Below are 14,288 nucleotides of genomic sequence, written 5' to 3' on the forward strand. Positions count from 1 at the left end.
CCGTCAGTTCCACCACAGCTTCAACCAAACCCGGCACAAGAAGCCTTAGCGCATTTTTTCCATTTACCTACTGCATCCCAAAATTAAACCGGAGGCCAGGCTGGACAAACACCCGCTGCAAAGGTGTGTTAGAAAGCTTGGCATCACCAGAGCTGAGCATGTCAGAGGAAGCAGAGACGTTCAACAAGCTGGAGAAACTGTTTATAGAACAAATGCAGAACGAGCGTATGTGTTTAATAGCCCACTAATTGTTGCGTTATTCACTGTACAAACAAGTGAGCGCTTCTGCCCTTATCCCTTCCTGCCCATTTAATCACCGGGAGCCTCGGACTATTTCTCTTTTGGGTGGCGGTGGAGGAAGCAAAGTTCATTAGTGGCCGGTGGCCACCAAACAATCCAGAGCCCAGACTTCATTTAGCAAATAAACACTACTATTCATGTGTGACACGGACTCAGAATAAGTGCCCAAAATACTGAATGCAGCTGCCTGTAGTCTTCCTACTCGCCTTCCCCCAAAAGAAAAGGTTTTCCTAATATATAAAAAAGCATTTTTGGGGATGTTTTTCCCTTTCTTTTTCAGAGTAGAAGCCAATAGCTCAGTCTGTGCAAGGCCCTTATTGCTTCTGACTTCTCATAATGCTGATAAACACTCATTAAAATATAAATTGATAAACCCTGGTGCAGTAATTACCTTCGTCCTCGCACAGAGATTGCCCAATTCAGCGATGTGATGTAACCAACACCCCAAATTAAAAATAGTGTTGTGACAACATATGGTTTATCCTACAGAAGCCGGCAGGCAGGACGCTCCTAATGACAAACGGGTTAGGTTCCCAGCTTCCCCCGGCTCCCTGGCAAGGTGAGCAGGTGCACACGCTCCGCACGGGATCTGAGGCCGACAGGGAAGATAAAATTCCAAGGAAAAAGGACAGCTTTCAGCCCCTCTGCGGCCTACCCCAGCGACAGGCACCGAGCAGTGCCGCTCTTCCTTATTTACGTGACGAAGGAGCTCTCTGGATGCGTTGCGAGGAAATAGCTCGGAAAAGACAATCTGGAAATTTCAACGTGCAGCCCCGGCCCGAACCCACAGCCCTGCGCCAGAGTGGGAGGACACTGCAAGGCAGGGAGGAAGGGACCCCCCCAATCCGGGATGCCAGCACTGGGATGGGACCTATCCTGCTCCCCAGATGAGGCCGGAGCCCCCGGGCCCTGAAAACCCACATTCCACCCCCTCCCGCTCCCCGCGAGACACTTACAGAGACTGGGGTGGCTGCCAGTCACCCACTGGGAGGGACATGGGGAGCTGCCCCGCCCCAGCATCCACCAGAGGGGACACTGGGGGTGCCCCCCTGCCCCAGTATCTACTGGGGGGACACTGGGAGCCCTTCCATGCCCTCAGCACCCACTATGGGGGGGACACTGGGAGCAACCCCCTGCCCCAGCATCTATGGGGGGGGGACGGGACTCACAGAGCCCCTCACATCCTGGGGAGGGACACCAAGAGCCCCCTTTCCCCAACATGCACTGGGGGGGGGGAGGCACTGGCAGCCCCCCCGGCTCCCTGGCATCCACTGGAGGAGGCATCAAGACCTCAGTTCTCATTCTCAGTCATCTGAGGGGGGACAAGAGGGACATGGGGGTCCCCCCATCAGTTACTGAGGGGGTTCACCAACACCTCCCTCTCTCCCTCAGGCATTTTACTGGAGGATCAAAGCCTCTCCCCGGTCACGGCAGGGGGGGCCCAGGGGCCCCTCAAACATCAGTGGGATCATCGGTCTCTCAGGCGGAAGGAGAGGCCAGGAGCCCCCCATCACTGGGGAGGGCGTCACACCGGCTCCGTTTCACCCACGTTCCATCGGGGGCCACCCCCGTCTTTTCTCACACACCCGGCAACAGCAGGACGGAGCCCCCCATCCTCGTCCCGTGAGCATCCCCCTTCCCATCTCTCCATCTCGAGAGGAGACCCCCCTCACACCCCAACAGAGGCAGGAGCAAGCCCCCACCCCCGAGCCAGGGCTCCCCCCACGGCCTCTGCGGGTCTCCCCCCCACATCCCGAGAGGAGCCGAGCCCCCCTACTCCCAGCACAGACAGGACCCGGTCCCCCCCATCCCGTGACCCTCCCCCCTCATCATCCATCCTGGGAGAGGCTCCCCCTCCCAGCATAGACAGGACCGGGACCCTCCCCTCCTACCACGGCGCCCCCCATTCCGAGAGGAATCCCCCCCTCACACACCCAGCAAAACCGGGTCCCCCCCATCCCGTGAAAAGCCCCTCTCCCACCCCCATCATCCTCATCCCGTGAGGAGCCGTGTTCCCTCTCCCACCCCATAAGCCCCCCCCTCCCCAATAGACACGGGACCGGGCCCCCCCCCAAAAAAATAGATACGAGACCGGGTGTGTCCCCTCCCCAAACAGATACGAGACCGGGTGTGTCCCCTCCCCAAGTAGATATGGGAGCCGGTGTGTCCCCCCCCCTCAAGTAGATACGGGAGCCGGTGTCCCTCCCTCAGACAGACCCGGGACCGGGTGTTCCCCTCCCAAATTGACCCGGGACCGGGTGTCCATCCTCCGCAACAGCCACGGGACCGGGTCCCCGGGTCCGTCTCCCCCACACACTCACAAGACTGGGTGTCGTCCTCCCCGAAAGAGACACAGGACGAGGTCCCCAGGTCCCCAACCCCTACGGGACCGGGTTCCCCCAACCCCATGCCCCCCTCCCTCCGGCGTTACCGTCCCCGGGGTTCCCGCTGGGGCCTCGTGGCCGCCTAGCCCCCCCCCACTCGGTGCCCTCCCCAAGGCGGTGCACCCCCCCCGCCCATACCTTGCAGGCCTGGTAGCTCTCGAAGGCGCGCAGGGCGCTCTCAGTGAGCTTGACGTGGAAGACGGAGACGCGGGTGCCGCGGCCGAGGCGGCCGCAGGACAGCCCGTACCCGCGCTCCGCCTGCAGCGCCGCCATCTTGGGACCCGTCTCCCCCTCCGCGCCGGGGCCGCCGGGGCCGCCCGAGGCCACGCCTCCCTCATGCATTATTCATGAACCGTCCGTCCCGTAAGCCACGCCTTCTTTTGCGTTGACCACGCCCACACGCCCCTGCGCCTGTTGCTGGGGCGAGGCGGCGGGCAGCGCGCCTGCTCATTGGTCAGGGGATACCGTCCCGCGCGTCGGATTGGGTGATTGGGAAGGAGGCGGGGTTATGTAAATCAGCGGCGCGGGGCATGACGGGCAGGGGCGTTTGGTGCAGCTGGAGGGCGCTGGAGGACCGCGGGGAGCGGGTGGTTCGGGCATCGGTCCTGGGGTTCGCTTCCCGGCTGGGCCGTGGCCCCTGGCTGCCCCCTCCAGGTTGGGCCCCGGGTTCTACCACAGGTGCCCCCCCCAACCCCAGCAGGGCCTGGAGGCCCCAGGTTCCGCCCCTAGACAGGGCCCGTGGGCTCCACGTTCCCCACCCCAGCCCCAGGCCGGGCCTAGAGGTCCCGGTTCCAATCTAGGTGCCCCCCCCCTCCCTCCAAGCTGGGTCTGGAAGCCCCACGTTCCATCTCCAGTCAGGGCAAAGGAGTTCCACGTTCCCCCTCCAGGCAAAGCCCATAGGCTCCACATTTTCCCCCTCAACCAGGCCTCAACCCCCTTGTTGTCCCCACCAGGCAAGCCCCATGGGCTTCATGTTTCCCTCTCCAGTCAGGGCCCATAGACCTGGTTTTGTGCCGCCCTCCCCACTAGGAAAGCCCCATGGTCTCCCCGTTTCCTCCTGGCTCCCCCTGCAGCCACAGATGTGGGGCAAGAAGAAGGGAAAGCTGAAAGGAGAGTCCTCCTTGCCCACGCTGGCAATGACCAGGTCTGGGAGTGAAGGAATTGTCCTTTATTTGGGAAGTTCAGTAGGTTTGGGGCAGGAGAACAGTGCTACAGCCCCCCGGGAGCAGAGGCCGGGGCAGCATGAGGGAGGCCCTGGGCTGCAGAGGGCAAAGAGAGACCCCCAGAGCTCAGACCTGCACGAGTACGCCGGGAGAGGAGGTCTCCACGCTCCCCTCCACATCCCTCCTGCCGTAGGTTTCTTTGGCGTCCTTTGGGCATTGTGTGCTCGGGGGTGTGCCGAGAGGGGCAGGGGCACTGCCAGCAGCCCCCAAGGACACTGGGAATCCAGCTGCATGAATCCCATCCTGCAGCTGCATCCAGCCACAGAAACCACCGTGCCCGTTCCTACCCACACAGCTTCCCGCCACGTGCCTCTGCCTGCCTGTTGTGCCATGGCGGCAGGACCCCGCTGCCGGGGATGGCCACCACGTACCGGCACGCCAGAGCTCCCGCTCCCGCTGATGTGCTCGGGACTGGAGGCCAAGCCCCTGATTGCCAGAAGGGCAGCTGGGAGGCTCTGCTCTGCCTGCTGCTCCGTCCCCACAACTGCACCCTGCCCGCGCCAGGAGGGAGATGGGGGGACGTCGGAGGGGGATCTGGCACCTCCGGCAGAGAAAGCATCTGTATTCTGCAACTGCGAGTCCGTGGGGAGAGGTCGGTGGAGCCTCAGGGAAGCCCCTTGGTGGGAGAGAGGCACATCCTGGCCCAGGTCCTATGGCGCAGGGCCGCCCCGCCACCGTCCTTAGTTCCTCGCTGCAATGACCACGGACAAGGCCACGCCGCCGAGCGCGATGGCTGTTGCACCAAAGAGCCACTTCCAGGGGATGGACTGAGGAGAGACCAGAGAGGTGACAAGGGTGTGGGTGGCATGCCATGAACCCCACCAGCATCAGGGACATGCTGTGAGCCCCACGGTCAGCAGGGACATGCCATGAGCCACATTGGCAGTGCCACAAGCCCCATGGGCAGCAGAGATGTGCCGCAAGCCCCGACAGCAGTGCTGTGAGCCCCACAGGCAGTCCAGCCATGCTGTGACCATACGGGCAGGAGGGACGTGCCGTGAGCCCCACCGGCAGCAGGGACGTGCAGCCCTGCCTGCGCTGGCACGAGGCCGCGGGGCAGCACGCAGCTCCCAGCACGCATCTGAGCTAACACAGCCCAAAAAGGCAAGTGCTGCGTCGGCTCTGCCCAGCGCGTGGCCGGCACGTCCGCAGGGACAGCGTGTGCCGCCGGCAGCCCAGCTGACAGCGCTTTCCACCACGGCAGCCAGCAGGCTCCTGAGTGCAGCAGCTGGGAGCAAAGTCCGGACCCTCCAGCTGGCATCGCCAGATCTGTCGGGCAGAGCCAGGAGCGCAGCTGCAGTTCTCGCCATGTTCCTCGCAGGGCTGCTGCAGTGTCCCCCAGTTCCCAAAGTCTTGTTGCCCTGACACAGCCCACCCCAAGGGGCACAGCAGCATTCCCCGGCCTGGGAGCAGGCTACGGCGATCTGCAGGGATCTGGGAGCCAGGATCATGTCCCCCATGCCCAGCCCAGCGCTCCCCACCCCAGGGGCGACCCCCACCCACTGTGCCACCCCCCAGAAGGCCGGCACCAGCCCTTACCCAGGACAGCTTGTCTTTGCACTTCCCCGGGGTGCCCGCAGCACTGGGATTCCCGAGCATCTTCCTGTACATCTCTGTCTCAACGTTCTTCTGGTCGGCGTGCTTCTTCACCAGCTTAGAGAGCTCAGCGTGGATGGTCTGGGGAGAAGAGCGCGGTGCTGTGGTTACCAATCCTGCACCATCCCTGGGGTGCACGGGAGGGGATGGGGACCACGGGGCCGCCACCACCACCAGATCCAATCGCCTTGCAGCTGGGTAGGAGCTTAACGGCAGCAGCCGCGGTGACTGACGGCCTCATCCTGCCCTGCACTGAGGGGCTGCACCAGGCTGGCATCGCACACCCCGGCCGGGTGCCCTGCAGTTCTGAGCAACCCTCTGTCCTTTTATGCCACTAAACCGTTCTCTGCCTGGCAGCAGGGAGAAGAGCCCAGGCTGATGCCAGGCATCAGGAAAAGGATTTTATCCTTTAATTGAGACAGAAAAGTTTCTGCCTCCAGGACAGATGTTCCCAAGCTCTCCCACTTTTCTGTCTGGAAGCAGACTAGGAAAGCGGGCTTAAACGCAGCCTGGTCTGAAGCAGGATTGCAGCAAGAGCCGGCAGCGTGCCAGTACCTGCCTGGCTGTGCCAAGCGGTGGTGATGGCTGGGGCTGGAGGGAGTGCTGGCGGAGAAAGCTCTGTGTCCTGCACCGAGCTTCCAGCCTCCCAAAAAGCAGCAAGATGGATGGCACCGCCAGCCATTCCCGAGCCCACGGTGGCAGGAAGGACATCGCAGTGGCTGCAGTGACAGCCGTCAGGCACCGTGGCCATGCTGTGCCCTCTGCTGGGCACGCCACACTCCGGGCGGCTCTGATGCCTCCCTAGAACACCGCCACTGTCACCAGCAATCCACACCGGCTTTGGCCCACATTGGCTCATCCGGTGCCTGGCCTGGACTTTGCCAGATCATGCCATGCTCATCTGGAGCTCACGAAGGACTTCAGCAGACCATGACACACTGGGCAATGCTGCCTTGAATGTGAGGCTTTGGATGTCTGGAGGGGGTAAAGCCACAAAGCACCTGCAGGCACCCCCGAGCTCACCAGGGCTGCCACACAGGTGTAGAACAAATGTTGGCATCTCCTGCTCCCAGCACATGTATTTCCAAGGTGTCGGGAGAAGGGAGCCCATGGCTGATGGTCTGTGACACTGAAAGGAGCCAACAGCCCCAGCGAACTGCGTTTCCACATCTGAGGCAGGTGGACCCCAGCATTTCTTGAGTCTCTTTCCACCACTGGTAGCCGTAGCCCGTGACTCAACGACGCGTGTTGAATGCTGCTGTCTGGAGCGGCACTGCCACTTCCCCAGGAGTGCCGGCAGCCAGCCGGAGAGGCCAGTAATTTGCTGTACTCGTGGTTTCAGTGCTAACGTCACTGCCGGGCATTTTGATTTTTCACTCCTCTTCAATTAAAAGCTTCATCTGAATGGTAAGCAGTGACGCGCTGGAGGCACGCAGGGGGAACCACTGCCAGTGCTGCCGGCATCGCTTGTGCTGCTCCCTCACCCATCCCAGCCTGGCTGGGAAGCCAAGCGTTGGGGATACCGCTCAGCCTTCCCCGTGGCTGCTCTTTGAGCATGAGCTCCACAAGGGCTGTGGGGCCACCAACCATTTCATTTCACAGTGCTCCATCCTCCCTGTGGCCTTTGGGCACCAGATCACGACACAAATCATCCCAGTTTGGGGAAACTCCCAGGAAACAAGGGGATAAAATGACAGACCCAATCGAGGACTGAAGCCTGTGTGTATAAGTGAGCCCCCCCCTCCCCGAGGCTGGAGCGCCTCCTGTACGAGGCCAGGTTGGGAGAGTTGGGGTTGTTCAGCCTGGAGAAGAAAAGGCTCCAGGGAGAACTTAGAGCAGCTTCCAGCACGGAAAGGGGCTCCAGGGAAGCTGGGGAGGGGCTGTTGATCACGGAGTGCAGGGATAGGATGAGGGGGAAAGATTTTCAGATGAAAGAGAGGGAGATTGAAGTGAGATCTTAGGAAGCAATGTTTCCCTGTGAGGGTGGGGAGGCCCTGGCCCAGGTTGCCCAGAGCAGTGGTGGCTGCCCCATCCCTGGAGGGGTTCCAGGCCAGGTTGGATGGGGTTTGGAGCCCCTGATCCAGTGGGAGGTGTCCCTGCCCATGGCAGGGGTGGAACTGGATGGGCTTGGAGGTCCCTTCCAACCCAAAGCATTCTGTGACTCTATGCCCTGCACAGGCAGCACTTCCCTGCCTCTCGCCCAGTCTCGCTCCTGCCAGGGCCATATCCTGGCACCGGCTTTTGATTTCTCCTGAGGCTCCAGTCCTGCAGCTGATCATTAACCAACAGGAAATTCCTGACCCAGAGCTCGCCCTGGCCTGGGCGCTGGACCGAGGTCTAGGCTGCTCCCGTCATCCAGTGAATCACGCTCCAGGCTGCTGAGCGAGTCTGTGGGGACTGGGCTCTCCTCCACTTCCCACACCCATGGCACAAAGCGCAGGAGCCACCTGGAGAAGCCGGAGCAGCCAGGACTGCACACAGGGACCAAAGGGCAAAAAGGTAGTCTCACAATACAGAGATAAGGGACCCAGCAGCCCAGCCAAGCTCAGACACAGCACCACGGGGTGTATCACCCCCAGGCCCCGAGGGTTGTTTCCAACCTCTGTTCATGAAGGAAGTTGGGAACAGCTACAGGGGGCTTCAGCCTCCCAAGGGGAACGCTGAGGTTTGCAGGGACACGGCCAAAAGGAGGACGTTCTGCCGACACGCTGGCAGCATGGAACAGAGCATACCTTGTTTGAAGGCTCCAGCTTCAATGCTGCCTTTAGGATGGGGATGGCATCTCTGTATTCACCCTGCTGAGCCAGGACCTAGAAGGTGAGGTATGGATTGAGCAGGACGGCTGAGGCCTGTCCCTCATCCCTGCCCTCCGTCCGCCCTGGCTGGGCTCAGCCACACTGTGGAGGAGGAACAGCAAAGGGCCTCACCTTGCCCTTTCGGAAGAGAGCCTTGATGTTCCCTGGCTGGTGCTCCAGGACGAGGTTGCAGGACTTGAGGGCTGCCTCGTAATGGTCCAATTTAAGCTGAGAAGCTGCCAGGTTGTTCAGACATTTCACTTTGACGTCCAGCAGCTCTGCCTCCTCCTCTGGGCTGAAGTCGACTGCAAAGACCCCAGAGCCTGGTTACAGCAGGAAGGGATCCGTGGTGGCCCTGGCCTGGGGAGGGAGTGGGTACCTTTCGAGCTGGAGCCGATAACCTTGAGGGCAATATCATAGGAGTTGATGGCCAGCACATAATCTGCCTGCTGGTAGAAGAAGTTGCCGCGTTCTCGCTTGCGGTTGGCCAGCTCGATCTTCTCCTTCCCACTGAGCAGCTCCAGGTCTGGTGCATCCTGAGCCGCCAGCAGCTCCACCTCCAGAGTGAGGGCCGCATTGGGTGGGATGTCAGGGCTCCTGTGCAGAGGGGCACAAACCTGTGGTACCACTGCCACCTTTCACCAGCCACGGGGCCACACAGATTTAGCACTGTGGCCCAGAACTCGGGGCGATGGAAGCTCCCTGGGACAGGGCGTGATGCAGGTCATTGGCCCAGGACGGAGACACACTGATGTTCCCTGTGCTTGCCGAGCAACCCGTCTCTCCCTGCCCATGAACGCTGGTTTCACTGGCTGCCACCAGAAGCTTTCAGAACCCTCTTTGGGGCCATCCTGCTCTACTGCACATCCTCACTGCTCACCTGCCCTGAGTGCCGTAGCAGTATTTTGCATCTGACACGATCAGCGCCGTCTCCCCCATTTCCAGGAGCTGCACGCACAGGTCCAGAGCCTACAGGGAACAACAGCGTGAGGAGGAGCACAAGCAAAGGCAGAAGGGCCAATTCTGACCCACAAACAGGAACATCACCGACCGCAAACCCTCTGCATGCCCCCCAAGGCACACTCCTGCTCTGCAGGGGTAAAACAAGGCAGCAATAACATCGGGCACGCTTTCTCCCAGCCCTGACCTGCAAGACGTCACAGTCACCCAATGTGAAGGTGAGGGCAGGGTTCTCCTCCACCACACTGCCATCCTCCAGCATGGCCTTCAGGCGGATGGTCACGTCCTGGCCCTTGCGGGGACGCGTGTCCACCCCCTGGCCTGGCACCAGCGTCTTCTTCTTGAGCAACCCACTCCCTGGGCAAAGAGAAGACGGAGGCACATTAGGCCAAGGCCAGGATTGAAAAGTCTCCTTCCCACCACCCCGCTCTGGCTCCCGGCCACCCTTCATGGTGCAGGGAGCACCAACAGAGCCACGGGGAAGCCCGTGAGGCCCCACATGCTGAGCACTCTCCTTCCCCAGGCTCTTACCCAAAACATCGAGCCACTCCTGGGGGTCTTCAGCCACGTCCCCCCTGCCCGGCTCCGAGGGCTGGGTGTCCTCCCGCGGCACTGGCCGGCCCACATCCTCCAGCGGTGGCAGCTCGCTCAGGTCCTCCTCCTCCTCTTCCTCATCTTCCAGGACCTCAAAATCCTCTCCCGTGTCCAGCTGAGTAGTGTCAGGCATAGGTGCGGGCTCGGTGCCGGGGCCTGCCCGGCTTGGGGAGCTGCTCCTCGGTTCCTCCCCGCTGGAAGCCATCACGGCGGAGCAGCCTGGAGGGGAAAAGAGAACCGGGGTTGGGGCTGTGCTTACCGGGGAGAGGGGACAGGACACGGGACTAGGCCCTCTGGAGACGGGGGAAGACCTGGGGATTGAGGGGAACCGGGCCCCGGGGTGGGTGGGGGGCACCGAGCCCTGGGGTGGAGCGAAAGGGACCCGAGGAGAGGAGATGGGGGAGTAAAGGTAGTGTAAGGGAGACACCGCAACCGGGGCAGGCGGGTGACACCGGGCGCCGGGAGGGGGGAAATATCTAGGCCCGTGGGGAAAACCGGGCCCAGGGGCGATGAACCAGGGGACACCAGGCCCCAAGGGGAGGGAACGGGCCCCGCGGGAGGAGGGAAACAGAGCCCCTGGGAGGAGGGAACGGGAGGCACCGGGCCTTGCAAGGGAGGGAATGGGCCCGGGGTGGGATACCGAGCCCCGGGGTGGGATACCGAGCACCGGGGGGGACACGACGGCGCCCCAGGGTGGGGGAGAAGGAAGATCGAGCCCCAAGTGAGGAACGGGGCGGGGGAAAACCGGGCCCTGCAGGGGAGGCACCGGTGGAACCGGGCCCCGGGAGGGACACACATCCCTGGCAGATACCGGCAGCGGCAGCTCCCCTCCTGCCCAGCCCCTCGTTCGCATCCCCGTCCCGCCCGGTGCCTCTCCGGTCAGAGCCCGCAGCCCCCCCAACTCCCACCTGTCCCGCGGCTCCACTGTCGATGACCACACCCCCTTCACCGATGGCCGCGCCCCCTCCCCCTCCTATTGGTCCGCCCCTCTCCCCTCGCTGCTCCTATTGGTCCTGCCCCGCCCCTGTTGCCTCTGGCCCCGCCCCCGAGGCATCTGGCCCCGCCCCTCTCCACCGCGGGCCCCGCCCCCACTGCTCCCATTGGCCGGGGCCTCCCGCCGCGCTGACGCCATTGGCTGAGGCGGCCGCTCGTGATCGGGGACGGGGCTCAGCCTTAAAGGGGCCGCTGCAGGGGATGGAGGGGGTGGGGGGGAAGGAACAGGGTCGGGCGGCTGCTCGGAGACTGGGGGGAACGGCCCCGGTGATCGGTGCGGAGGCGCCGTGTGCCTGAAGGAGGGAGAGAGGGAAGTTGTTTCCTCACCGCCGGACGCTACTTCCGGGTCGGCGTGGTGACGTATGCGTGCTGACGTCACGCGCAGCGCGTGACCCCTCCCCCCGCACCCGGAAGCGCGGAGCGGCTGCCGGTGCCGCTCCCGGTGCCGCCGCTCACGGCATGTGAAGCGGCCGGGCCGCTCTCCTAGGTGCGTGGAGGGAAGAAACCGGGGATACCGGGAACGGCCCCGGGTCCCCGAGAGCCCCGGTACCTGGACAGGGGGCACCGGTACCGGTGTAGGGCCTCCCCAAAACCGTGCCCGGCGGTGAGGAGCGAGGCAGCTGCGGTACCAGAGGGTGGAGCCGGTCAGTAGACCCCGGTACTGGCGTGGGGCCGCTCCAAAACCGTGCGAGGCAGAGGGGGAGAGGCAGCTCCGGTACCGGCGGCATGGCAGACAGAGGGGTTCCCGGTACTGGCGTTGGTGCGCTTGAGGCCACCCCAAATCCATGCAAGGTGGCGGGGAGCCCCCATGCTGGGGCGGGGAGGGCACAGGGCGCGGTACCGGCGTGGGGTGCGTGTGGGGCTGCCTCAAACCCGTGCACAGTGGCGGGGAGCCCAGGTACCGGTATTACAGCAGGGCGGAGGGAGTTCCCCAAAACCATGCACGATGGCAAGAAGGGGGGCCCCGGTAGCAGCGTGGGGCCATCACCAAAACTGTTCCCGGCAGTGGGGAGGTGGGTGCCTCGGTACCGCAGCGGACACTGGACCCCATTGCCTGTGTGCGGTGTGTGGGAGCATCCCAAACCCACACGGAGACAGGGAGCTGCAGTGCTGGCAGCGTGGCAGGGCCGAGGACGTCCCGTTACCGGTGTTGGTGCCATCCCAAATCCATGCACAGTGGCCGGGAGCTCCAGTAGCGGTGGCACGGCAGGGCAGAGTTGGGGGGATGGGATGGAGGTCTCTGTTACCGGTTCTGAGCGGACCCTTGATTCCCACAGGCTGCGATGGAGCCCACAGCCTCGCAGGTGTTCTGCGGGCGGGTGCTGGGCATGGTCAATGCTGAGGATGTCAATGCCATCATCCTGGCCCAGAAAAACATGTAAGTCCTGGGAGAACTGGCCTGTGAGGACCCCGGTACCAGCACCGGGAGCCTCCTGGGGCCTTTGCCAAACTCCGTCTGCTTCCTGCCCGCAGGCTGGATCGGTTCGAGAAGACCAATGAGATGCTCCTCAACTTCAACAACCTCTCCAGCGTCCGGATGCAGCAGATGAGCGAGCGCTTCCTCCACCACACCAAGACGTTGGTGGAGATGAAGAAGGACCTGGACAGCATCTTCCGGAGGATCCGGTGGGCACTGGGAGTGGGAACGGGGATGGGAACATCACTGAGGGGGGAAATGTGTGGCCAAGGGATGCAGGGAGACAGCGGGAGAGGAGCTGTGGAGGCCAGGGCTTTAGAATTGCTGGGTTCTGCTCCAGTTGGGATGATCCACACTCCCTTGGGGCGCTGGGAGGGATGTGGTGCTGGCGCTGCTCAGTATGGCCATGGGACGCAGGGGCGGGTCAGGGAGGGAGCCCTGCAGCCCGAGAAATCCTTGGGGGTTCCTCTATGTCATCCGTACACGCTGGAGACTGGAGGGAGCTGGTGGGGCAGCTCAGCCCCACATCTCTCGGCTTCCCCCGGGACTCAGCTCGCTCTCTCCTCCCTAGGACGCTGAAAGGGAAGCTGGCCAAGCAGTACCCGGAGGCCTTCAGCAGTGAGTGATCCATCCCGATGCACCCACTTCCTTCCCCTGCAAAGAATCCCATTTCCTAAGGACGTGTGAGGCGTCTCCTGGGAGTCGGGAGGAGATATTGAGACATCCAGGCACTAAAAGCCTGGAGAAGCTTCTTGATGATATCAAATGCGGTTGCAGAAAGTCCCAAACGGCCGCTCGTTTCCATGGGGTTGGGGTTTTATCAATTGCTGCTCCAAGGAGGCAAAATTCAGAGTTGGAACTTAGCAAATTGTCCTGCTGGGGCACCTCAGCTTCAGCACCAAACCTGATGTTGGCATCTTCTGTGAGACACCAGCCTGAGAACCTTGGGTTCAAGCCTGGTTTGACACAGATCTGAGATACCCTTGAGGCAAATAAAGGTGCAGCCATACCAAGCGACGAGAAACATGAGAAATAAAGGAACTTTATTGAGGAAGGAATCAAGACAGCTCCTCTTCCTCCCTTTTCATACATTAAGAGCTATAGACAAGACAGTCTCCCACCTTTGGTAGAACTTGTTTCTCATCAGCTCCTCTCCTTAGGGATCCCCTTCCGTCCTTGGCGTGGGGAGCTGGGTTGGAGAGTTGGCGATGTCCCATGTGGAGTTGTTTGAGGCAAACCTTCTTATCAGCTCTTTACACCTTCCCTTCCAGACATCCATGAATCTCCCATCCTGGAAGATGACGATGACTTTGACCCTGTCCCGAAGAGCACGACAACCACCATCGCTACCTCTGAGCAGAGCACAGAGTCCTGTGACACCAGCCCGGACATCATCTCTCCCACCACGAGCCAGGATTTTGAGGATCTATCCCAAGGGCAGTACGATTTGCCAGCCGTGAATGGACAGAGTCTGACAGACGAAGACACGGCCAACGACCTGGACTAGGACAGGGGGTCCTGCGCCGCTCCCTGGCCTCAAGGACTTTCTATCCCGTATTTATATTCGTGGTCTCTTTTCTCGGGACGAGAGAAGCGAAGGTTGCTGGAAGTGATGGCCGAGTGAAAAAGGGTCCCTTCTGCCTCCAAACTGCCACCGTAGCACGAACTCCGCAGCTCACGTCGGGGTGAATCAGTAAAACGTGGGTTTGAAACACGTGTTCTTTCTTGTTTGTGTGGTCAGGAGAGCAGCAAAACCCCTCCTTCAACAGAGACTTGGGCACAGAAGAGCCGGTTTGGGGCCTGGGGGTGGTTTTTTCCATAAGGAATGTTGTCTCTGAGACTGATGACCATACGCACCATCATCCTAGCTGCCCTGTGGGTCTCTCTGTGCTGCTAATGGGCTTGTGCTGGTTGCCACCTCGTGAAGGGCCTCAGCCGGGCATCCCCTTGGCTCTCGACGGCCCCTCAGCTCCTTGCCGCAGGCTCCCTCGGTTGTGCAGGTGGACCCACAGTGGCTGCTGCCTTC

The 14,288-nt window shown here is 61.9% G+C and overlaps 3 protein-coding genes across 6 annotated transcripts in view; 1 reads left to right on the plus strand and 2 right to left on the minus strand.

Annotated features, from left to right (window-relative positions):
• Positions 1-3,007, minus strand: part of ELL (elongation factor for RNA polymerase II) — a 55,586-nt gene extending 52,579 nt beyond the window's left edge. The window contains exon 1 of the mRNA XM_054049884.1: positions 2,823-3,007. Coding sequence (XP_053905859.1) covers positions 2,823-2,957 — 135 coding nt within the window. The 5' untranslated portion in view covers positions 2,958-3,007. The remainder of the gene's footprint in view (positions 1-2,822) is intronic.
• An 823-nt stretch (positions 3,008-3,830) lies between these two features.
• FKBP8 (FKBP prolyl isomerase 8) lies at positions 3,831-11,218 on the minus strand. 3 transcript variants are annotated; one of them, XM_054050488.1, is made up of 9 exons: positions 11,173-11,218; positions 9,790-10,071; positions 9,446-9,615; positions 9,179-9,267; positions 8,678-8,895; positions 8,431-8,603; positions 8,236-8,313; positions 5,447-5,584; positions 3,831-4,674 (listed from the first exon to the last, which is right to left on the minus strand). In XM_054050488.1, exons 2-9 carry the CDS (start codon positions 10,055-10,057, stop codon positions 4,588-4,590), a joined length of 1,221 nt encoding a protein of 406 aa, XP_053906463.1. In that variant the 5' UTR covers positions 10,058-10,071; positions 11,173-11,218; the 3' UTR covers positions 3,831-4,587. The 3 variants fall into 3 exon arrangements, with proteins under 3 accessions (XP_053906463.1, XP_053906461.1, XP_053906462.1); XM_054050486.1 differs by lacking the exon at positions 11,173-11,218 and adding an exon at positions 10,761-10,821; XM_054050487.1 differs by lacking the exon at positions 11,173-11,218 and adding an exon at positions 10,664-10,743.
• KXD1 (KxDL motif containing 1) lies at positions 11,195-13,976 on the plus strand. 2 transcript variants are annotated; one of them, XM_054050489.1, is made up of 5 exons: positions 11,195-11,332; positions 12,123-12,223; positions 12,319-12,471; positions 12,834-12,880; positions 13,534-13,976. In XM_054050489.1, the coding sequence occupies exons 2-5, from the start codon at positions 12,129-12,131 to the stop codon at positions 13,767-13,769; spliced, it is 531 nt and encodes a 176-aa protein (XP_053906464.1). In that variant the 5' UTR covers positions 11,195-11,332; positions 12,123-12,128; the 3' UTR covers positions 13,770-13,976. The 2 variants fall into 2 exon arrangements, with proteins under 2 accessions (XP_053906464.1, XP_053906465.1); XM_054050490.1 differs by lacking the exon at positions 11,195-11,332 and adding an exon at positions 11,367-11,489.
• The last annotated feature ends 312 nt before the right edge of the window (positions 13,977-14,288 follow it).

Source organism: Cuculus canorus, chromosome 27 (genome assembly GCF_017976375.1).
Source record: "Cuculus canorus isolate bCucCan1 chromosome 27, bCucCan1.pri, whole genome shotgun sequence".
NCBI classification, from domain to species: domain Eukaryota; kingdom Metazoa; phylum Chordata; class Aves; order Cuculiformes; family Cuculidae; genus Cuculus; species Cuculus canorus.

Coding starts and splice junctions, on each gene's coding strand:
- FKBP8 (XM_054050488.1), bottom strand. CDS start 10,057: ATGGCTTCCAGCGGGGAGGAACCGAGGAGCAGCTCCCCAAGCCGGGCA. Junction 8,604..8,677: donor TATCGGCTCCAGCTCGAAAG/GTACCCACTCCC, acceptor GGGTCTTTGCAG/TCGACTTCAGCCCAGAGGAG. Junction 5,585..8,235: donor AGCTGGAGCCTTCAAACAAG/GTATGCTCTGTT, acceptor TCTTCTCCCCAG/ACCATCCACGCTGAGCTCTC.
- KXD1 (XM_054050489.1), top strand. CDS start 12,129: ATGGAGCCCACAGCCTCGCAGGTGTTCTGCGGGCGGGTGCTGGGCATG. Junction 12,224..12,318: donor ATCCTGGCCCAGAAAAACAT/GTAAGTCCTGGG, acceptor TCCTGCCCGCAG/GCTGGATCGGTTCGAGAAGA. Junction 12,881..13,533: donor GTACCCGGAGGCCTTCAGCA/GTGAGTGATCCA, acceptor CTTCCCTTCCAG/ACATCCATGAATCTCCCATC.